This window comes from Echeneis naucrates, chromosome 1 (assembly GCF_900963305.1).
Source record: "Echeneis naucrates chromosome 1, fEcheNa1.1, whole genome shotgun sequence".
Lineage (NCBI taxonomy): Eukaryota > Metazoa > Chordata > Actinopteri > Carangiformes > Echeneidae > Echeneis > Echeneis naucrates.
This window is the reverse complement of record NC_042511.1, coordinates 8,581,862-8,604,620: the sequence shown is the minus strand read 5'-3', so window position 1 is coordinate 8,604,620 and position 22,759 is coordinate 8,581,862. Positions and strand designations below refer to the sequence as shown.

At 42.5% G+C, this 22,759-nt stretch overlaps 3 protein-coding genes and 1 pseudogene across 5 annotated transcripts; all 4 read right to left on the bottom strand.

Annotated features, from left to right (window-relative positions):
• Positions 1-730: 730 nt before the first annotated feature.
• best2 (bestrophin 2) lies at positions 731-7,313 on the bottom strand. Its single transcript, XM_029513127.1, has 10 exons — positions 7,162-7,313; positions 6,976-7,070; positions 6,216-6,449; positions 5,460-5,614; positions 5,224-5,301; positions 3,991-4,143; positions 3,804-3,884; positions 3,022-3,176; positions 2,083-2,788; positions 731-793 (listed from the first exon to the last, which is right to left on the bottom strand). Exons 1-10 carry the CDS (start codon positions 7,311-7,313, stop codon positions 731-733), a joined length of 1,872 nt encoding a protein of 623 aa, XP_029368987.1.
• Positions 7,314-8,243: 930 nt separating this feature from the next.
• get3 (guided entry of tail-anchored proteins factor 3, ATPase) lies at positions 8,244-13,134 on the bottom strand. The gene is made up of 7 exons (XM_029505412.1): positions 12,992-13,134; positions 12,041-12,188; positions 11,511-11,659; positions 11,213-11,363; positions 10,936-11,043; positions 9,886-10,083; positions 8,244-9,763 (listed from the first exon to the last, which is right to left on the bottom strand). Exons 1-7 carry the CDS (start codon positions 13,132-13,134, stop codon positions 9,635-9,637), a joined length of 1,026 nt encoding a protein of 341 aa, XP_029361272.1. The 3' UTR covers positions 8,244-9,634.
• Positions 13,135-14,063: 929 nt separating this feature from the next.
• LOC115050185 (noggin-1-like) lies at positions 14,064-14,942 on the bottom strand (annotated as a pseudogene).
• A 571-nt stretch (positions 14,943-15,513) lies between these two features.
• On the bottom strand, positions 15,514-21,648 carry LOC115040720 (target of Myb protein 1). 3 transcript variants are annotated; one of them, XM_029497701.1, is made up of 15 exons: positions 21,484-21,648; positions 19,718-19,802; positions 19,165-19,243; positions 18,772-18,921; positions 18,292-18,426; positions 18,049-18,198; positions 17,783-17,899; positions 17,499-17,632; positions 17,371-17,413; positions 17,115-17,250; positions 16,768-16,834; positions 16,490-16,565; positions 16,334-16,393; positions 16,165-16,219; positions 15,514-16,065 (listed from the first exon to the last, which is right to left on the bottom strand). In XM_029497701.1, the coding sequence occupies exons 1-15, from the start codon at positions 21,554-21,556 to the stop codon at positions 15,920-15,922; spliced, it is 1,506 nt and encodes a 501-aa protein (XP_029353561.1). In that variant the 5' UTR covers positions 21,557-21,648; the 3' UTR covers positions 15,514-15,919. The 3 variants fall into 3 exon arrangements, with proteins under 3 accessions (XP_029353561.1, XP_029353578.1, XP_029353570.1); XM_029497718.1 differs by having other exon boundaries at positions 16,180-16,219; XM_029497710.1 differs by having other exon boundaries at positions 17,115-17,247.
• Positions 21,649-22,759: the final 1,111 nt, after the last annotated feature.

Genomic DNA, 22,759 nt, shown 5'->3' with positions numbered 1-22,759 from the left:
TGAAATGCTACAGGACTTTCAGGGAGACATTACAAGGTCTAGACAGGAACAAGAGGAGAAGCCGGTCCTCACAGCCCGGCAAAGCATGGCGAGGACACAAGGAAAGAAAATCTACATAATAAATAAATAAATAATAAATAAATAAGTCAGTCAGTCTATAAGGTACAGACGTATGTCACACTGTGTTGCATGTTGTACAACAAAATGTTCACTGAATCACTGGGAATGATATCTGGACCTTTTTGTGACTGTGTGAAATGGTGCCTTTGTTCTAAATGTGTTTGTGTCATCTGGAAATACGAATGAAGGATTTTTTATTTTATTTTTTTTACACACAGTTATGCATAAAAATTTTCCACTTCTATACAAGTGAGGATTTGTCTGGTGCCTGTTTTTTGCACGGTCATTTCTTTCCAATCTGATATGACCGGTGGTGTGACGAAGGGAGGATATAAACAGCCCCAAATCTCCTCTGATGACCAACCTATCTTCATTTAGCCTGAATATGAGGAAAATATCCATTCACATTATCCCTCACTGGTTTATGGACGTGGCCTTCCATTTTTATTTTATGAGTTATTAAAATATCATCTCTTCACTCACAGATCTGTTAGATTTGATCTAGCACTTTGTAAATGAGTCCTTCTACACCGTTGACCTTCTTAAGTTTTAGCAAGGTGGGGTTTCTTCTAAAAGATGCAGTGCTCTGAGAGGACTCTGCAGTCCCAGCTCAGTCTTTCCTGGCCAGGAGCGTGCTCTCCAGCCAGCTGCCAACCAGGTGGGAGGCCTCATCCTGTGGGAGGAATGGAGTGGTGCAGTCCTCTCAGGAGAACATAGATGGATAACAGGACACTGGAGGAAGATGTTAATATTTTGACTAATGTTTCCGCTGCCTGGGGTTTGTTTGGTTTGCTGCTAACCCCCCCAGCTGGGCAGAACTGGTACTGCAGCATTTAGGTTGTCAGGTATAAACTCAAAAGGTGTCCTGCAGGTTTTATATTTATTATAACTAAATGTGTTTTTGTACACAACCACAATCACTAGATGCTCAATTTTGCATTGTATAATACATTTATTTTTTCAGGTAATTTCCTTCAGATGTAATGTCAAACAAAGGCTATTCCTTTATCTCATTTATGTAAAATTTTATTTCATCTGGTATTGTTTAAAATATGTTTTGAACAGACAAAAGTTAAATCGTTAAATCATTTGATTTGAATGATTTATTTTTTTTTCTTTTGCACCATTTTCTGCCCAAACTTTGGCTAAAGCTTCAAAAGTAACATGGATTTTATATCCTAAAATGTAATGTTAATGTGTAAAAGAAACACTATCACTACTTATTTTCAGTTAACACAGATTTGACTTGATTAGCACAAAAGCTGAAAGACAATAGAAACACCCAACTTTGATCAGTCAAAAGTGCCTACAACAACTTTAACACCAATAAACTTCATTCCTTTAGACTCATCATGTCATGATTTATTGGTTTATTAGATGTAGTTGAAAAAACAAATTAGCAGCTAGTTTTGTTTTTTTTTTACTGCCTCATGATAGCTCTGATATCCTGCCCAATGGTGGAGCAGCTGAAGACGTTTACAACAAACCCTAATGCTGTAAATATGGCCATTTAGGAGTTACTGAAGGTCTTTCTTTTTTTTTTGAGGCTGGTTACCTATGGTCTGCCAACATGGGCTGAACATGCAATGACTAAGTAAGCCTAAGTGCAGAGTGCAGAGATTAAATAGATTACTAAATTTAGATGTGCTTATTAATTAATATTGCAAAATTCTCTCTCAACATTCAACCTTTCGTCCCAGGTCTCAGACAATGTGCTGAAGTTCAACACAGTTTTACTTTGACTTTCAAACATGGTCAGTGACCTTAATTTGGAAATATGAGGGAGCTTGTTCTTTCCAAATAGTGGTCACTGTATGTCCCCTGAACTCAAAATAAAAGTGGAAGCAAACTTCCATAGCCATGACTAATCTCACTTATGAACATGCGCTGAATTGAGCGGTACAGTTTCACAGTCAACTGTCTGGGAAACTAAAATCCAGTGAGCTCTGAGCCCATGCTCACGCTGCGAAAACGCTGGGGTTCATTGTAAGACGGCACAGTGAGGAAGGACATCTTGTTTTCAGCTGAGGGAGGTTTCGGTGTGGCGGGCACAGCTCTGTTCGGGTAGATGGCTGGCTGGGAGCTGCAGTGCTCAAGGCTGGAGTGGACAGCCGGGTGGAACAGGAAGGGAGAGGGCGGATGGGAGGCCATGGGAGGAGGAAGTAGTGACACAGGGGATTGGGTTTCCCAGCTTGTACTCTCTGTTTTCCCTCCTTCCTCCCTCACCTGCCACTCCTCATCGCTCTTCTCCTCCAATCCGCTCACCACCTTCCTCTCATTAGCAGTTGGGTTCCCCGCTCGCCTTTCCTGCTCTGCCCCAAACTGAATCTCCAACAGAGGCGTCCTGACGCTTTTCTCTTCCCTGAAACTGCACACGGTGCTCTGAGTTTCCTGCCCCAGCCCTGACGGCAGAGATCCCCCTTTGCCTATCTTAGAACTTTCATCATCATCATCATCACTGGTGCACAGGTCAATGCTGGGAGAGTGGCGTAACCTCTGGAGCTGGGCTGAGGTGCGGCGAAGAGCGCCTCCCATGAGGCCAGTAGGAGACGGAGCTGCGTTAAGGAGGCGGTTGAAAAGGGCCATGTTTGGGTGACGACTGCCCGACTCTTCCAAGTTCTCAGCAATGTTCTCCAAAGGCTGGAAGTGCATCTCCTCCTTAGGGATCCTATCAACACATGTCACTGTAATTTTGGAATGACCTCACTTTCAGTTGCTGACCTTTCTATCCCTCATCACAGGAAGTTTTTTACTTCTTTGTCCTAACTTTCTCACACTACAGTTTGACTTAAGACAAAATACTTTCATTTTCACCACCTAGATTTTCCCACCCAGCTGGATGATTCAAACTGAGATGACCACATTCACGCTAAAAACAAGAAGGTAAAACCCAAAACTCACGCCATGTCAAAAGTGGACCCTTGGAAGGACGGTTTGCGGAGGACAAAAAGAGTGGCAGCGGTGTAGGGTGGCCGTGGGTTGGAGTCATTCCAGTAGCGGTCTCTCTCCATCATCGGCAGATCTCCATACATCTCATCCACAGCCATCATGGACACCTATAGAGTGAAATGAAGACAGACAGATACACAAGTTGGGCTGAGTAAGACTCTGGTGGATCGGATTCTTGACGTTTGAGCTAACAGGGTAAACAGAGTTTACTCCTGAACTTTAATTTGCCCTCTAAACAAAATGTGTGAGCAGGTATGAAAACAGCCAGAGGAAAAGTGTATAATCTTATTAATACCTTGGGATATTTGTTGACGCAAACCTGAACTTGTACCGCTTGTTTTTGTTGAATCAGTTTGATGCATCATGGTTTGAAAATATCTTTCTGTTTTCCAATAAATTGATTGAGTCACAGCATTACTGTACAACCACAGAAAACATCGGACCATGGCTGGATCGATTGTTAATGGCGTCTCACTCCCTTTGTGTGAAAATAAGCCTACGGTTCATACAGGACATATAGACGCATTTTTGTTCCAAGCAGCTACCAGTCACTGTATTAGTTTTAGTAACACTGCATAGAAGTCTTCATTAGCTGTGTCTGGTTTTCATTTTACTGCAAGTAGCCTTCAAATGAAGTGAGCAAACTTTAATGAGACATGATGAGGTTAACACAGGCTACACTGACATAGCAGTAGTTCATCTCATTGCTTTATATGGGATGGCAAGAGAGAGACCTGGAAATTTCTGTCTATCAGCCAGTTGGTCTCAAAGTCATCATCATCTTCTCCAAAAGGGTTGATTAGCTGCTCTGCAACCTTCAGCAGAGAGAGAGAAAAGAGAACAGACTGGTTTTAGAACCGTGTCAGTGCTTGTGCTTCAGCATTAGACCCCCACAAAGGGTGTGTGAGCCTTTAGTCTGACCTTGAGCCAGCCTGCATAAAAGAAGAACTGTAGCAGAGTGAAGATGGGCACGTAGAGGTCAAGGTCATGACCTGGATAACCTTGAGTGGGGTCCAAGAACTGACGACCAATTAGACACACCAGGAAGAAGCTGTACACGGCCAGAGTCACCACCTGGACAGATGACAGTATGAACATGTCACATGATTCCACACATAATCTGAAACCCTTTTAATAGATAAAGCTTCTGTCAGAGTCCCGGGGGTGTAACCAGACCAACAACCTGACATTTGATTTGTTTTTGTTCTGTTAAACGGAGACTGACAACACACACGGAGCAGGTGAATAAGGCACGTTGTGCAGGGAGCTCAGAAAGGCTACCTAAGAAATATGTTTACACATATACAGCTATATCACATATTGATATAGCTGTACATATATGACACATGCAGTTAAACCTACATATTTTCAATGGGCTAGACATATGTGTCAATATTTCAAATATTATTCTATATTCTATAACAAATATTTGCTGCATATTGATTTCATGTTTAATGGTAAAGTAAATATTCTTATTTTTGATAAATATTAAATTGATGGTGCATGATAATAAAATATTGTGAAGATAAAAAATGCAAATAAATTGCGCTTTAATTTTCAATGTAACATTTCACATGCAGGCTGAGAACAGGTCTTCAGAGACTGATTTTTGGCCTATGATGCTGACTGGCCAATGAGCGAGCGGAGCTCTGGCTTCCAATTGAATTTAGTTTTCTTTTCTCTGTTTGATCAACCACGGTTTCCATTTCAGTAAAATTGCGCTTCACATACTTCTTAAATGAATCTGTCATTTCTCCTCAGAACTAAACTAAATTCCAGGCAAAATGGGGTGTGTCAATTTATAGTTATGGATGTGTGAGATGTATGAGGGAAGAAGTCACAGGAGCAAATATATGTGGGGTTTTATAAATGTAGCTAAAAGACTGAGCATGCATCGTTTGTGTTTTATGTTTATGCAGATTTCTACACCTAAATATAGAGTTTTTTATAAAATTAAAATTATAATTTTAATTTTAATAATTATTAAATTGAATAATTATAATTATATAAAATTATTTATAACATTTCAAATTCTGAAATTTCGAATTTCTGTCATTTCAACTGCAAAAAGGGATAAACTAACTAAAATTAAAACATGAAATCCTCAAGAAAAAGAGAAGCACACAGTCACCTGCCAAGCAGCATGACACTTACCTGAGTGTAGACCAGGGGAACACTGATCATGTCATAATGAAACAACATGCTGCACCTCCCTCTGAACCCATTCAGCTCCTGTTGACACACACAAAGCGACTTTCTGTGTCAACATACATCTCAAACTGAATCTTTGTTGAACCACAAGAGCTGTAGTCCCTACTCATCAGTGCCACTGTGTGAAAGGTGTGTGTGTGCGTGTGTGCGCGGGTGCGCGTGTGCATGTAGTGGTGTACCTCCAGCAGCAACTTTAGTGTGTGATCGTCTTTGATCCTGCCCTCACAGCGAGCGACAGCAGCCAGGTTTGTGAACCAGACGCAGGGGATCCAGTACTTGTTGTAAGGAGAGTGGAGACCCTCAAACTTCTTTCGTTCCTCTCTGGTCATAAAGCCTGCACAGACAGCAGACCAACGCTCCATTCATTTATTTCTCACATTCAATTTGGCTCACAGAACGAAAGCAACACTGGGTGACAGATCAGCTTAATCTCGTCTGCGGTTGCTTGAATTCCTCTCTGAGTCAGATTTTTCCAGATAAGTCATTATATAGTCAGTGAGAATTATCTCACTTTGCTAGGAAATAGCTACACCAGTTAGTAGATAGCATGGAAGAATACAAATGTACAGCTTATGCCTTTGATTCCTGCACTATATCTTCTCCACCAGCTCCGCCAGTGTCTAGAAATCTTGTTCCTGACACGCGATAATGTCCTTTATCGTTTGTAAATTTCAGAATGTGCCTGTCCTTGTGATTCCTCTTGTGCTTGCTGGTGTAGAGAATGTACAGCAAAAGAAACAACACACACTTATGACGTGCATATGACTGATCGCCCACATCAGTCCACACTCGTACACCTGTAACTCTCTGAAGATGGCATGAGAAACGGCAAATGTATAAATCCATATGAATAAGAATGTGTTCATTTCAAACTGTTGTTGTTAACTGTCTGTCTCCCTGCTAAATCACAGTGGAAGGTGTAGGCACCAACTCACCGGCCTCCACCACATGGTCCATGGTGGGGAAACGTTTGAAGACAGCCGTGCTGACAGAACGCAGGATGAGCAGGGCCGACAGGCTGGCGTAGCGCATCATGGTGCGTCTCAGCAGGCGGCCTCGTTCGTCGCTCCCCTGGAGGCCTCCAGACAGGACACACATGAGCCTGTCGGGGAGAGGGATGCTGGTGTACTGGCTCCACCACCGGTTCACCACCAGCGTCACGTAGAAACCTGGGGTCGGCAGCGGAGGAGAGACACAGGTGGAGATGGAGGAAGGGCTGAAGGTGTTATTTGGATTTGCTAAACTTCCCACTGACCAACCATTGTGACTGTGTCCTCAAGAGGCCACAGCAAAATAAACACTCGTTTAGCTTTACTGTTACATAATTTGTGTCATGGGGCCCAACTTGTACAAAAGAGGCAATCATTTCAGATATCTCGGACGTATTACATGCTGCACATCTCAAAAACCATTTTAGCTGAATTATATGCATGATGAAAAAAGAATAGGAAAAACATACATATAAACGTATACTATATTGATTACATAAATATGGACTATGAAGACCAAGATAATTGCATGTTGGCTGTTGGCATCATATATACAGAGAGATCAGAATAGTAACACACATATCACCAATATTATCATTTACATGTGGCTCTCAGCTATAAACCTATAAAACGTTGTTGGGGGGTTGAGCTCAGGTCAGTCTCCTGTGCTGTTATCAACGCAGACATGGACATCTTCAAAACTTACCCAGTACAAAGGACATGGGGATGAGACTGGCATAGTGGTTGCAGTAAATTGCCAGTTTTTCGAAATACCTCTTCCGGTCATCATAAAGGAAAAATCTAAAAATGGAAGAATGATTTAAAGAATGGTTGGGAAATCAAAACACTGATATTTCTTTGTTGCCACTTTTTTTTCCCACCTTCTTCTCACCTGTACGTGATGCTGATGGCGGTGTACATGGCGAAAAACGCCAGGAACTCTTTGTAGAGCACCTTGTAGATGCTGCCCTTCCACATCAGCAGCAGCTTGGAGAAGCCGCAGAATCGGGCGTTTGCCACCCTGGCTGTGTAGGTGACCGTCATCGGTGAGCGATCGCGGGGCCTCCGCAGCGAGACCAGACGGGCTCTGTGTTGTACGACCAACAAACTCTCTGCTCATCTTATTTGACAGCCAGATAAACTGCATGTGCCCATGGGGCTGCCGACTGCCAGACTATAAACTTCTTACCTCCTTTTGCGGCTGTTGTCGTGCCTGGATGAGAGCGCCAGCTGCTCAGCGCATCCCTGTGCGTAATTGGCACCGCCGGAGAGGTGAGTTCATGCTTCCTCTCAGCACCATCTTCTGCCTTCTCCGTCGCGCTCTCTGTGCTCGGCTTCTCTCTCATAACCCTGATATCTCCTGGCGTCAGCTGGGCGGCATGGCAGTAATCCTCGGAGCTTCCTCGGCGGAGTCCAGCGGTCAGCGCGCCCCGGGGTAAATCCCCCTAAAATGGGGAGGAGGAGCTCGTTAGCGCGGCCCCCGACCGGTGCAGCGCGGCTCGGTGATGGACCGCAAGCGACAGGCCGCAGCGGCGGGGCACAGGGAGCGTCCAGGCCGGCCGGGAGTTATGAGGCAGCAGCCAGTGGAGCGTGGAAAAGTTTCGTGTTAAGTGATATGAAAACAACAAGCGCTTTCCCACTCACAGGTCTGTGATCATGACTTGTAGCGGCCTAAATAGCAAACAGTGTTTCACAGTCAAAGTAAAATCTCTTTTACAGGGGGGTGGGGCAGATCCAGATACTTTTTTTTTTTTTTTTTTGAAAGGAAAATTTTGGGGAAATAAAATCTGCGTTCTTGTTTTGTGGATGTACTTGGAAGGCCTGAACAGGTGTTTCCTCGTGTTCCTTCAGAGGAGCATAAAAAGGAGTTCAGTCATCCAGGCTGTGTCAGAATCTGAGGGCTGGCTTCAGTCTTCTCCAGTGAGCGGATGGATGAACCAAACAGATGTAAAGAAAGACCACAGGGGACTCCGATCTGAGGCAAGTTTGTTTTAATTAACACTTCCAACATAATTTAAAGAAAACTGATAGAAAACAGCTTATCGTCTCCAATGCATTCAGTAAGAGAGAGAGGGGATTATGCTTTTTGTGTGTGTGTGTGTGTGTGTGTGTGGGGGGGGGGGTTACTCATCAGTTTTCTGAAGTTTTTGTTGGGAAATCAAGGGGAAAAAGCATAAGGCCAGCCAATCTGAGCACTGCAAGAATGCTTTACTCGCCATTCACCGGTGCAACAATTTTGATCAAGCAACATTCAATATATTTGTAGCTAACAATGCACTAAATAAGGCTAGTGACTAAAATGTTTCAATAGTGTTCCCATAGGCTTCAGTAAACATGGTGGACACATGTTCAACAGAGCAGCGTCCGATGACGTCTACAAGCACCAAAAGGGAACTTGTACTGCAAGTTCAGCAGCGTCGATAACCCCTTCAGCCTCGTCACATATATTTCATGATAATCTCTGAGCTGGAGCTGACTCCATGACATCGTGTCCCACCCGAAGCAACCAAAGGCCTGTAAGATGTATGACTGCACCACCGAGTGATACAAAGCTCCTAATTTCAATAGATTCAAAATCTCAATGACATTGGATAACTGCATTTACACCGTAATCACAGAGAGGGGAGGTCTCAAAATTCGACAGAATGGTAAAGCACAGAGTTTTGACTGTTTTGCTTTTATTTATTGCAATAAGATGGATGGTCTTGGTCAAAAGCCAAAATTACTAGAGACCACAGGCCACATTGTCTGACAGTATTTGTTTCCCACTGCCCTGCTGTCACACCCTGAATCAGTAAAAAAAAAAATTGGATGTAAATTCTCAAAGTGTGAGAGATGAGTTTGATTGGAATTTTAGTCATACTGGAGAACAGACAGCCACTGAACCACACAGAGTAAAGAAGGCTGAAACACCAACCATTTGAATCATGGAATACAAAGCAACGTCACCAGAAACACAACTGAGGATGGAGGTGGAGGAAAAGGGAGGGAGATTGTTTTGTTGAGGAAAAGTTAAATGTTTCAAATGGAAATAGTACAACTGTCACAACGATGATGATATGAAGACAAGAAGGTGAAGTGAGAGTAAATGGAGCACAAATGTGCACCGTCTTATCTCTAATATAGTAGACTATGTGTGATTTTGATTTTATCAGCTCCCATTTATTAAATTCATGTCTTGCCATAGAGGCGCTCTGCCATGAATGACGGGCTGAGGACTGAGCAGATCGTCTTGAGGCTATTTCTGTGGGGTTTGAGGCTGGTTGGGGTGGGGCTCAGAGGTGGTGAGTTCAGACAGTAGATAGAGGTGTGCAGGCCTATAGAAGGGATACAGGAGAAGAGGGGGAGTCCTGCAGGGAGACACATCACTTGTTTGGGGGTTTGTAGGGTTCCAGAAGTTGCTTAGAGAACGTGTTGACCTTGTCAGCACCTCGAACTTCATGGGGCAGCAGTGGTAACTTGACTATGTGGAAATCTTCATAAAGGTCCTCCATCTGTCAGGACGCAGTAGGACATGAATGAGGACAAGATCATGTGACATCATAATCATCATTATTCAAATTGTTTAAATAATCCTAGATTAATGATAGAATCAAAATAAATCACTGACTCATACCTGATCTAAATACTTGGACTGAATTTTATGGCGTGCTTCACACATTTTACACGGTCTCTCTGTGTCCGGGAAAACAAGCTGGTTGACGATGATGTTGTGTGTGTCAATGCTGCACTTGGCCAGCTCCTGGATCAGTCGCTCCGTCTCATACAGAGACAGGAACTCAGCGATACACACACAGATGAAGGTGGTCTGTTCCTGGATGTTAAAAAAAAACAAACAAACAAAAACACATAGACACAAACATTTTAGAACTACTAGTCCAAACACTTAGTTGCACTAAATGCTAAAATCAAAATTTTTGATTTTTTAAAACAACAAAACATCTACGTGAGGGAAACTCTTAACACTGGCTCATACAGTAAAAAGCGATGGAGCTGCCACCACAGGACAAGTTCAAAGGGAAACAGTGGCTGCATCAACCAGAGCTAAAAGGAAAACAAGATGAAAACTGCTGGAGGAAAAAAATATTAAAATTAACTTTTTTACACCAATGTCCATATTCATTCATCTTCTACTGCTTATCGTTTCTGGGTCACAGGGGTGCTGGAGCCAATCTCTGCTGACACTGGGCAAGGCTCACTGTCAATAGTGCTTCACAATTTTCAAACATCTAAAAATTGGACTTAGGCAAATGTAGCTGGTCCTGTAATAATTGTTGAAGCCTAGGATTGTGTTTGAGCCTGGATGGGCAGAAAGAGAGACTTTTTGAAACAGACTTCAACATTCAACTTCTAATCAGGTTTTAACAGTCACAATATGTCCCTCCGTGATTTGCCATTGACTGACCCTTTTCCATTTGAATATAATGAAAAGGAGAGTTTAATTTTTGATCATTGTTGTTTCTCATTCATTGTGTTTTTGTAACACAGGCAGGCTATATAGACGCAGACATTGGAGGAGTTGGTGTGTATCTCCAGGGGCAAACAGAGTGACATTCACCAAGGAACGCAAATAACACTTACCCTGAAGTGACAGTAATGTGATTAAGTTGTAACTACGGTGCTGTATGTATGTGTGTGTGTGTGTGTGTGTGTGTGTGTGTCTTACAGGGTCTTTAAACTGCTCGCTGACTGAGCGGATGACTGGCAGGGTCTCTTCAAGTTTAGAGGCGAGCTGGTCTGCATTCATGTCACCAAGGCCAAGCATGTTACACATCTACAACAAATGAAAGCAACACTGAGAAGCTATACGGTATCAAGGGATTTACTTTAATTTATCTTTACTCTTTCCATTCACAGCTTAATAACAGTAAAGCATTAGGCCAAACTAACAGAAAAACTGGTTAATGTTTCATTAGATACTGGTTCTGTTTGTTTTTCCTCACCTGGGAGATAAAAGGGCTGATCTGGTTCTTGATCTGCATAAGGCGGCCAAGTCCGCGCTCGACAATGGTGGGAAAGTTGAGCAGTCGTAGTGTGTGGCCAGTGGGGGCGGTGTCAAAGACCACCACTGAGAAGTTCATTCCTTTCACTAACCTGAGGCACAGGTAGTTGACAGTGCAACATTAGTAGAACCGATATTTATCAACCCAGTCTTTGTACAGTGAAAGCTTCATGCATTTGTGGATCCCTGCAACATTTAGGAAACTTTGCTTTGGCTTTGTCTCTGCCAGTCTGTCTTACCTCATGACCTCTGCATAGCTCATGGCCTCATCAATGCCTGGGAAGGCACTCATTGCCTCCTGCATCATCTTCTTTCCCATGCTGAGCATGTTGTCCTCCTCAAAGAACTCATCAGGTAGCTCTGCCACACCCAGACTTGGGTCAATCTCCTGCACACATGCACACAACACACACACAGAAAAAACATCTGAACATTGTAAAATAACTGCAAAGGCCTTTGCCTCTAGCAATCGTGTCTTTTACACAATATTGGTTTATGCTTCTGAGACCCAGACATGGAACAGACCACCCTCATGACACTACAGAAATAATCTCATGGAACAAACTTCGCTTTTCAAAAAACAGCATAAAGGAGCCTCTTTCTGTTAACAGATATGGCTGTGGCTGTGTTCTGCTTGTTATATTTTGGATAAAGTGGGATTTGTTTTGCCTGAGTAATGATTTAGCTTCAGTACTCTGTGACCCTACATTTCACTCCTTTCTTTGTCAAATCCCATTCTCAGTGTTTCCTTTTCAAAAGGTTTACACACCATTGCAAAGAGGTTGTCATAGCCCTTGACCTTCGTTGGCACCTTTGAGAACTTCTGGTCAAAAGCATCAGAAATGTTATGGGCAGGATCTGTGGAGATGATGAGGACACTCTCCCTGACCGCAGCCAGCTGGACAGCCAAACTACAGCTAAACAAATAACACGGAGAAGAGACAAGCAGGATAAGAGCACCTGACGTGAACAGCACTTCCACACAGAGTCTGACAGCTGTATTTATTACTGCTCGCATCTAATTCAAACTGCGTGGCATCACCCCATACATTTAAATGATGTTCAGACTTACGTGTGAATATTACCCTAACATAGTTAACCATAAAGGTTACCATAGACATTATTAGAGAAATCAAATATACAGGGTATTACCTAACAATAAGCACTTCACTGTTAAATTATATATAAAAAAAAAACGATCCGCATTTAATTTTCTGCCTCTGAATGTCTCAATCATCGCTCTGGTCTAGACAACATACAGCTTTGACAGCTAGCGTTAAGATAAGATTATCTATCTATCGATCTTAAACCGGGCACAAGCTACGGCTAAAATATCTGACAGAGAGTCGGTTATGTTGCCGGTAAACGTTGGAGGAAATGTGTCAACTTGCAGGCTGTGAACATCCACCTACACCGAGACGATCGACCAGCTGAGAGCGTCATGAATCCATGTGTCAGCTGGCTAGCGTTAGCTAGTGACAAAGCTAGACAGCATTCAATTAGCCGGCAAAACTGGCCCCTAGCTTAGTCCAAATAAAAATAAATGTACTGGTACTGTTCGTCGGGAGATCGACAGCTAACGTCGATTAACTCCCGTTATTTAAAAAAAAAATCTGTGACTGACGATGATCCACGTCAATTTACTGTGACGGCTAATCTAATGTTAGCTAACAGGGCGAACCGAGACCGGGATGCTAACAAGAATTTCCTTTCGACCTACCTACACGTCGTCTTCCCGACACCGCCCTTCCCACCCACAAATATCCATTTCAAGGATTTCTGCTCGATGATGTTCTTCAGAGTCGGCTCCAGCGGCTCCACATCGGGCGCATCTTCAAACTCGTCTTCCAATGAAGCTGCCATCTTGTCTGTGTACACCGGAGCTGCAGCTCAGGTGGGCGGAGCCGACGCTGCCGCCTTCACGGACACTCGTAGATTTGGGAGTGTTTTATGCCTCGATACCAGTGCAAGGGCTGCAATTGAAAAATAACAAAGAAGGAAAGTTGGAACAGAAATAGTTTTGAGGAAAGCGTATCTTTACCGTGCAGGAGTGTCGCTGTTTATGGCCATCTGCCTCTAAACATTTACTTCTAGAAATGGTGGGGCCAGAGAGAGCAACTTATATAACTTGTAAAAGCCAGATGTCATTAACAACAGTTTATCCACTCCAAAAGTGGAATTAACACAAGTTTCTTTTATTTAAGAACCTAAGCTTAGGGTCAAATGGAAAGGTAATAAAAAGAAAGATGTAATCTTTTGCAACTTTTTTTTACTGTGCCTAATGTTATTGAGTTGACACAGGAGAAAGGAGACAAAACTAATTCAATTGCCTCGAAAGTAGATTTGAAATGGGACAACAGGTAAAACATTTTTATGTCATTTATTTTACAAGGAGTTGACAATGTAATGTTTATTTCCAGCCAAATATAAACATAAAGCAAAAATAGAGAGAAAAAAAAAGTAAAGAAATTATTAGGGTATTGAAGTCATTGTGAGAATTACGCACACTAAAACATATGTGGAATGTGGGACAATCAGCAAGAAGCATTGGACTATTGGACTGTAGTGTTACTGATATCAAATGTTTGCTTAACATTTAGAGAGGCAAGGCTGAAATGTTTTAGAGAGGAGACAGTGAACAAGGAGCCTTCGCTGTAAAAGGAGTGTTTATATATATATATATATATATATATATATATATATATATATATTAAAGCCAGTAACAATATGGTATGCACAGCATTAAATACAAATTGTGAATATAGTAATTATATTACTTATTCTGGGTTCATTCATTTACATGAACAGTTACATGCTGTGACCACAGGATATGGCACTTGCCTCCATAAGCATTTTATTGCTTCCCTTGTGCCCGTCTCAATGATGCCATTATACCATTCACCCATAGTAATCTTTCTGGATTCATCACTTCCATCTCTGATTTCCATGCAGTGCCAGGCCAGAATATTTATGTGTGTTGTCTGAGCTCTCGCACATTTCATCCCAATAGGAAAGGAGCAACTTTTTGTTCCATCAGATGCTTCACAATCAGTCTGCCGCAGCCAGCGAGGCCAAAAAGCTGGGCCCAGGTCCATCCATTGATAGTCCAACTCACAAGTAGCAGAGCTCACCAGCCAGGATCGAACTGAACTGGCAACATCTGAGGACAGAGATCCAAAGTCTATACCTGCAGCTTGTGTCTCCAGCTTCCTGCGATGCCGTGCTGCAGCCTTCCTGAGCTCCAGAGAAAAACTCATCCTAGAATTCTCTTTGTCAGTGGGTACTTTAACAGACAGCATGTCTTTGTGCACCGAAGGTTGAGCATCATGTCCCTGAGAGGCCGCAGATGGCTGCTCTATAGACATCCAGAATGGGTCAAAAGAAGACCCCAGGAGACGGAGAAGATGAGAAGGTCGGCGTTGTCAGGGTTTAGGCAGGTATTGATAATGTTCAGTGGTGGTCAGCAGAGTGTATGGGCGGATTGGCTGAGAGAAGGATGGCAGACTGGCTCTCAGCTGAAGAAATAGTGACTCCCAACCTCTATCCTCTTCTTCTTGAGCAACAGTCACATTTGGAAGCTGATTTTGGGTTGAAATGTTTAAAGCAAAAGTTTCAACTCCATACAGAAAGACAGACACAGAAATCCAGCAGAGATGGACAAAGCTGGACATTCTTAGGTCTTGATGGTGAAAAAGAATGAAAGTAGTTCCCCTAGCCTTCCTGTTCACCAATTGTAGTCTCTCCTCTGGTTGCATCAAGGACTCCATGTACCCAACACCAGACATCCTTGAGCTCTGAGCAATAACAATTTGAAATTAATGCCTTATCACTCAAGCAGCAGACAACAGAGCACACCTTAGCTCCCGCTTCTCATTCAAGGCTCTGATATTTCAGCTAAGTCATGTACAAATACAGGAACATCCTGCATGTGCTGATTACCTGACCGCAAACATTTTCATACTGTGTGTGAGCTCATTCCTAGTAAAGTCAGTCATCGGGTTGTTTATCATTCTGTGTGCGATGAAGAAGCAGCTCTAAACATTTCACAGCACGGAGAAAAAAGTGTCATTTGACCTCGATTTAGCAGAGTTGAGTCAGTAAGCTCAGACAAGAGCCTCAGCAATAAATGCTCTCTCACACAAAGACAGTGCTTAGCTAGAAAACATACTCCAGGCTTCCCTCACCTCACAAAGCAGAGCAGAGTTAACTGTAGAAAGAGGATAGATGAAACATGTTTGCTGGATGGCACCTCCTTTATTTTCATATACACTAAATCAGCTGTCTCATTCAAAGGCACACGATGGTGAAATATTAACATATATTTTAAACATTACACTTCACTGTAAACACTGGTTGTTTTTGTTTACATCAAATTTATAATAATACATTTTATAAATACATCCATATAAAGTTCACTTACATACAGATACAAAGTGTAGAATTAGCTAAGAAATTGTACATTTATGCAAGTTGATTGGCGAGCGGTTCTGTAGTGTCAGGTTTTATGTTTCTGTCAGACTTCTGTGTGTGTGCGAACTTTTAGACAAAAACCTGACTTGGCACAACATGTCTCTGATAACAGGTATGTTACATTCAAACAGTGTTTTATTTTGACCTTAACATCCACACATTCCTCCTCCTCTACATCTCAGAGTGAAAAGAGCTGGTCATGTGACTGATCCTGTTGCTGGGTAGATCTTGGTGGTGCTCTGGAAGTGAAGAGCGGCACGCTGCTGATCTGCTCGCTGCTGTGGTTGGCCGCTTTAGCCCGATCTTCCAGAAACTTGTCAAATTCTGAGACAGACAGTCACAGTGATTGATGTATGTGTGTGTGTGTGTCTATGAACTGCATAATATCTTTACACTCAGGCAGCGTTGGGCCGCACAACATACCTTCACTGGACACACCTTCACAGGACACACCTTCACAAATCGAAGACTGCTCTTCCTGTGTTCCCAAACACACAAAAAAAACCCCCCACAAAAGTGAAGGATCATATCAGACTTTCTTCCTCCCAGCAAACACAGCTTTTATTTCAAAGTGAACTATAAACAGTCTTACCGTATCACAGGATAACCATTTATCAACATCATTCTTCAAAGAGTTTTTTGCTGGTGGCATCTAAGAAGAAAAGGGATGAAGAAAAAGATAAAGTGACATTGTGTTCATAGAAAAGGTTCTGCTCAAACCAAATGGTTGTTATTGTGGTGAACTCACTCCTCCTGTGACCTGCAGCCTTGTGTCCAGAGCACCAGCGAGGCCTTCCACAGCTCCTGGGTCTTCATATCTAACGCTGGACAGCAGGTGTGTATTGTAATTACATGATGCAAGGTAGGCTATCTTAGTATTATAGTATGTCTGTGACAAATCAATTACAGCTCAACCCAAACCTTCTCTCGTGCTCCCATACAGCAACTCACAAACACAACACATGGACTGGCAGTATGTATCCTGATGTAACATTTGTCTTTCTGACACCAGTTTGCATCATTCACCTTTTCCTCTGTTCAGCCAGGGAGCTGCCTCTTGTCTGCGCGAACATGTCAAACTCCTCCTCCTCTTCTGCAAGGCAAAAGCTGTTCAGCTGTTCAATGCTCTCCTTCTCCCTGTGCTCATCCCTCTAACCCCACCCTCCTCCCACGCTAAGACTTCAGTGTGTTTGCAACATCAGTGCATGACCCAAGACTTTGCTGCTATTTATTTATCCACTCAACATCCTGTTTTCTACTAAAAATACAACTAATTATGAAATCCATACTTCAGCTACACAAAATTCTACGTGTAGTTTTGTTGCTGCATAGCAGGACAAGTATTAAGCAAAAGTCACAGAGTTTTTTCTCACTGTGGTTGGCTGACTGCCTTTCATTGGCCCAAGTGTTGACTGCTGGCTGGTTGGTTGTTGTGATGATGGCAGGTTGGCTGAGAGTCGAGGGCTCAGGGCTCAGGTTGATGAGGCTTGGACTGTCAGTAGAGTTCTGCTGAGAGGAGGACACAACACATTGTGTGTCAGGCTTGGCTGCTGTGTGATAACACACCTTTACAACTTGAAATGCAGGAGTGCATTTATGACTTCCAGCAGAAGAGAGGATCATTCTCACCCTCTGATTGTTTGTGATTTGTGACTTGTTAAGTCTGTCAAACCTAAAACATAAGCACAACATAATAAGCACGAGATTTAACAGGACATAAACAAAATGAAAAGCTGCAAAGTTAAACTGTAGTACACCGTTCATAGCGAATGAAACTGTTGTTGAGGTCATCGTTAACCACAAGAAGCTCTTCGACAAATCCCTCGTCCAGCAGCTGGGGGATGAGCTCCACCACCCGGGTCTGCATGCTCTTACACACCGAGTACAGCTGCTGCTTGGGCAGAGAAGAGAGAGAGAAAATCACAATTCATTAGAGATTAGTGTCACTTCTATGATGTGTCTGTATGTATGACTGATAATAGAAATTAATTTTGGTGTGATGGGCCTTTTCTATATGACCAGCTATTGACGGCATGCACACCTGCAGCAGCTCAGTATCGTCTGGCGAGGTCTGACCAGGTACCAACTCATTCAGCATTTCAGACATCACTGTGAGGTTTCCCTTCACCAGCGCCAGCTCCCTCCGCAGCTTCTGTTCCTGGAATCAAAAAACACAAAAGCTGCACAATTAGCCCTACTTTAGTGTCATTCAGATGAAATCTTCTTGACAAAATGATCCTGAGTCATTATCAATATCATGTTTTCTTCACCAGTTCCTGGCTTACGGGTGCTACGAGGCAGTGATACCTGTTCTGCAGACAGAGACACTGGTCCCTCACTCAGCAGGACAGGGGGTGAGTTATTTTGACTGGGAGCCACTGAAGCAACTTGCGGTTGTGATTGATGTGTGGTAGGAGTGACAGCGGTCATTTCAGAAGTTTCATTATCTGGAATACTCTGCAAGATGACGACAGAGGGAACAGTATAGACAGATATCTATGTAGCTACTCTCATTTACCGCTCTTCTCTTCAGTTTATAGTGAGCCTCACCCTGTTTGGAGTGTGTATTGGGGACAGAGCATCCAGGTCTGTCATGGGGAATTCTAGACCACGCCTCCTGAGGTCATCATATACGTGCACCACCCCCGCCAAGGATGGAGAGCTACGAAATGCATCAGCCCACGACTGGAGACGCCAAAGACAGAATATGATGAAACAGAATGCATTTAGCAGAAACAAAGATTACATGTGAAAACAACAAGACAAAAATTAAAGTGACATGGAAAGAGTTGAACTGAAGTAAACTTAAAATGTTAGACTTCAACATACTGCAGAATTTTCTCATGATAAGGTCAAAGCAGTGTCAAACATTTAGAAAACAAGATACATGTCCAGACTATCGCTGAAATAATTAGAATTAAAATGTAAAATTTTATAACAAATTAGTAAAGAAAAGAGCCATCAAATTAATTAGAAAAGAAGGTGCAGACAGCCTCAATCATACTGTCCTCTGTGGGAGAATCAACACACCTGTATAAGGCTGAGTACTCTGTCATGGAGGGCAGCAGGTGGGTTATATTTGGGCAGAATGGCGCGAACTAAAACTCCTTCAACAAACTCCTGCGATGACACTAAAACTTGGAAGCGATGGCCACAGTTCTTTACACAAGCCTCAAGAACCTGAGTAATCCAGTCCAAAAACAAAAGACAGAATCTTTAAAAATACGGATCCAAAATTAAACTTTAATTATGTTTTCTCAATACGAATGCTGGCTTAACCAGGTGCAGGGGTTTGTGTGTGTGTGTGTGTGTGTGTGTGTGTGTGTGTGTGTGTGTGTGTGTGTGTGTGTGTGTGTGTGTGTGTGTGTGTCCTTCAGGACGAGAGCCTTCAAGCCATGAGATGACCTGCAGAGGATAACTTACAGTGAGGGCCAACATTATCTCTCTGATGTTCCTGTTTCCCACGATTCTCTTCTTAATAGCTTTGACTGCATCTCTGGGTCTGGTGGTGTGGTGTGGGGGAGGGCAAGAAACATTAGCTTGTTTGGCAACCTTCTTGTATTGCTCATCCATCGTCTGCTGCATTTTTTATTTAAACTAAATATCACTGCTCTCACTGCACTGGTAAGATAAATTTTTAAAAATGTAACCAGCATTGTATAGATGGAACTAGTATGAGCTTATTACAGCTCAGGTATTTTAGAATTGCAGTGACAATCCCAGTCGGATCACAACAGCAAAGCTGTTTGCTTCAGACATAAATTGGTCATTCACAGTAACACATAATACCAAAGCAAACCATGACCTACATAATGTACTCAATATTCTAAATAGAAGCAGCATGCATCAGACATCCTTATATTAGCTACATCCTTCATCAGCTACAATTATTTTGAGTTGTGCTGACAGATAAATAAAAATAAATTAAAATCAGGCCAATTTCAGTCTCTACTGAAGAGCAAGAGATGATCCGTACCCCTCGTCCGTCTCATTGATGATGTCACATATCTCTATGTTTAGTCCCCAGTCCTCTGACTGCAGAGAACCGCTGGTTGCTTGTTCTGTCAAGAAGAGAAAGAATCAAGTGAGTAAATACTAATATGGGAGCATACACCATAACCACAGGCCTTAGTTCCACCACATACATATCTGCAGGATAATAGGAAATCAAGATGACTTTGTTGAAACCATCTTCCATAGATAAAGGGCTCGATCACCATCATGTCTTTCTTCCATGAAGTTATGACTTGTCAAAGACACAGCTACAGACAGTGGTAATATTCAAAGCAGAATGCTACTACATGCAAGAGGTCCTACATGCAAGAGGTCCTATGCTTCCCATCATGCAGCACAAACACACTTTTTACCCACAGTCCCATAGCCTGTCCACACCAGTATGTGTTAATTACAACACAAATCACGTTTGCATTAGTGGGACTAATAAACTGCAGAAAAGGCTGTTCACAACCAGCTCGCACAGGCTCATCAGTCATCTGGAGAGTTTTAACATGAAAGTGTAAAAGTGTGGACATGGCCTCAATTTTACTTTTAGCTTTTCTGTTTACAAATTTGGAGACTCCCAGGCCAAGCCAAGACACCCATGATGACATCATCAGTGTCATTTAATCCAAACGGAAACTGCTCCCATTAGTGCAACATAAAACTATTTACTAATCTAATTTTATATGTTGGTGGTCCCACGGGCACCATCAAATATCAAAAACATTGAATTCCCCAGTATCTTTCCAATAACACTGTTTTTATTGATTAAGATGTGGGTTTCCTATCTTCTAACTTCTAACCTGTTTTTTTTTGTTTTTTTTTAATAGACTATTTAGCAATCAAAGCCAGCTTTCTTTGCACGTCATCCGTCACAGGCTACTCATAATTCTCTAAATCTCCTTCATTTCTTTCCAGCAACCACCTCTCTCCTAGCCTTTATCCCTGCCTTTCCCAATCCCTCTCCTTCCCTCTCCCTCCATCCCTGGCTCCCACCGCTTCATGTGACTGTCAGCTGCTTCAGTGCTCTTTTGCTCCACAAGAGGCCCAAGCTTCTTTGACATTTATGTGTGAGAAAGTGAGTGGCTGAGCTAAGCGGAAGGAAGGTTTTCAGATGGTTTTGTAACATTTTCTCACTGCTGCCCCAATTACACATCTTTCCTGGCATCACCAGCTGACCTCAAGCCTGTTGTGATGTTTGGGATGTACATTTTTCTGTTTTCACCCCCCCCACCCCCCTTTAAAAAAAAAAAAAAAATCCCCCTGAAGCCATTATAAAGCCTTTCTTCTGAACTGAATCGAGTGTGACTTGTCATGTGCCTGAAGAAGGGGAACAGTAACACTTATATATAAGCTGTGAAACTGTGGTTTAACAAACACACTAAGGAAGTGAGGGGAACGTGAAGTGGCTCTCTAACTGGCCAAATGAGCTGTCACTTAAAGATAAGCGACCAATAGGAAGAGAGGCTGAGCGCCCAGCGCCCCGCCTCTGCCGCGTCACAGCCACAAAAAAAAAAAAAAAAACTTATCATGTTCATGTCAAATGGTTGCTTTTTCTTCAATGTTATAGATAGGAATGACAAAATAAAAAAAAACGCACCTGCGCTGCTTTTCACGCGGTTGAAGCGTGATGGCAAAGTCCGTTAACGGCTCATTAATATTGTAATTTAAAATAAAAAATAACAAATGAAATCTGCCGAGCTCAACTCCTCACATATAGTTTCAAAAGCGACAGCGACTCACCGATTCTCTGGCCGACAGGCGTTGAAAAGGGGTTTCCTATGAGAAACTCCATTTTCTCCCCCAACGAAAACATCCTGGAAATTCTTCGGCCGGCCACACAGCGTTAAAGCGATTTAGCGAATTACTGGGCTGTTTCCGTTTGGTTCGGTTTCCACAGCCGCTTGAGAGGCGCACTGGCTGTCAGAGGTCACGTGAAAACACACTGACAGAGCCAGGAAACACACAAACATCGGTACAAAGACAGCACAGCAGCCACCTCCTCTGGTCGCATCGCTTCTCTATTTATTTCAGCTGTCTGTTTCTTTACTTATAGTTTTAGTCAGGTAAAAGTCCTGCTCTTAAAATCTTTCCATACAAACTGCAACCACCAAAATGTACATTAAATATAAAAAGTGAATATGCCCACTTTGAAGAACGTCAACACTCCGTGGTATTATATGATGATTCTTAGGCTACTGTTGGTAGATAAAGTATTGACATCTCCTTTTTAATTAATAATATGATCATTTTTAATAAAAATGTCATAAGGAGAAACGAAGAGCAACAAACAGACTTTCAGAAATAATAACTGTAAGGCAAACGTCACGTGTTCATGTGAAACCAGATGTTTGTGATAAAATATCAACAGGTGTTCACAATATATTGGATAATGTTGGGTTTCATAACTCAGTAAAAACATTATCTTGAAACATAACTATACAGTACAACTCACATTAATGTAGTGGAGGGAAAAGGCAAATATTTTTCTTCTAGAAGTACCATAAAACGGAAATACGGAAGTAAAGTATGAATCACTTTAGTTACTTCACACTTCACATCACTTTTTAGTTTAATCTGTAGCAGTGCTTTCAAATGAATATATTTATTATTCATCAGTTGAAATGATATTAACTGTAAACTTAAATTAATCGAATTAACTGAATGAACTTCAGCGGGCAGTTCCCGGGCCTGGAGCCTTTCTGTGCAGAGTGTGTTGTGTGGGTTTCCTCCCACCGTCCAGAGATATGCATGTTTGGGTTAACTGGTGACTCTCAGTTGTCCGTAGGTCTGAGTGTGAGTGGTTGTTGGTCTCTGTCTGTCTCTGTGTGCTGGCCCTGTGCCAGACTGGTCACCTGCCCAGGGTGACCCCGCCCTCAGCCAGTGTGAGCTGGGATTAGTCCTAGCACCCCCTGTGAGCCAGATATGGATAAGCTGTAGGAGATGAATGAATGAATTAATTTCAGTTTCAGATGAAGTAGGAGCACCTCGTCACTGAGGCAACTTATAGAGTTTCAAG

Excerpts from the sequence above, each read along its gene's own strand:
- best2 (XM_029513127.1), bottom strand. The coding sequence starts at position 7,313 with ATGACGGTCACCTACACAGCCAGGGTGGCAAACGCCCGATTCTGCGGC. Across the intron at positions 3,177-3,803 it reads TGATAGACAGAAATTTCCAG|GTGTCCATGATGGCTGTGGA; the intron begins GTCTCTCTCTTG and ends TTCACTCTATAG. Across the intron at positions 794-2,082 it reads AACCCCAGCGTTTTCGCAGC|GATGAGGCCTCCCACCTGGT; the intron begins GTGAGCATGGGC and ends TTCCTCCCACAG.
- get3 (XM_029505412.1), bottom strand. The coding sequence starts at position 13,134 with ATGGCAGCTTCATTGGAAGACGAGTTTGAAGATGCGCCCGATGTGGAG. Across the intron at positions 11,364-11,510 it reads AGCTATGCAGAGGTCATGAG|GTTAGTGAAAGGAATGAACT; the intron begins GTAAGACAGACT and ends CCTGTGCCTCAG. Across the intron at positions 9,764-9,885 it reads AGTCCAAGTATTTAGATCAG|ATGGAGGACCTTTATGAAGA; the intron begins GTATGAGTCAGT and ends GCGTCCTGACAG.
- LOC115040720 (XM_029497701.1), bottom strand. The coding sequence starts at position 21,556 with ATGTTTTCGTTGGGGGAGAAAATGGAGTTTCTCATAGGAAACCCCTTT. Across the intron at positions 17,414-17,498 it reads AGTTTCATTCGCTATGAACG|GTTTGACAGACTTAACAAGT; the intron begins GTGTACTACAGT and ends CTTATGTTTTAG. Across the intron at positions 16,394-16,489 it reads GGCTGCAGGTCACAGGAGGA|ATGCCACCAGCAAAAAACTC; the intron begins GTGAGTTCACCA and ends TTTTCTTCTTAG.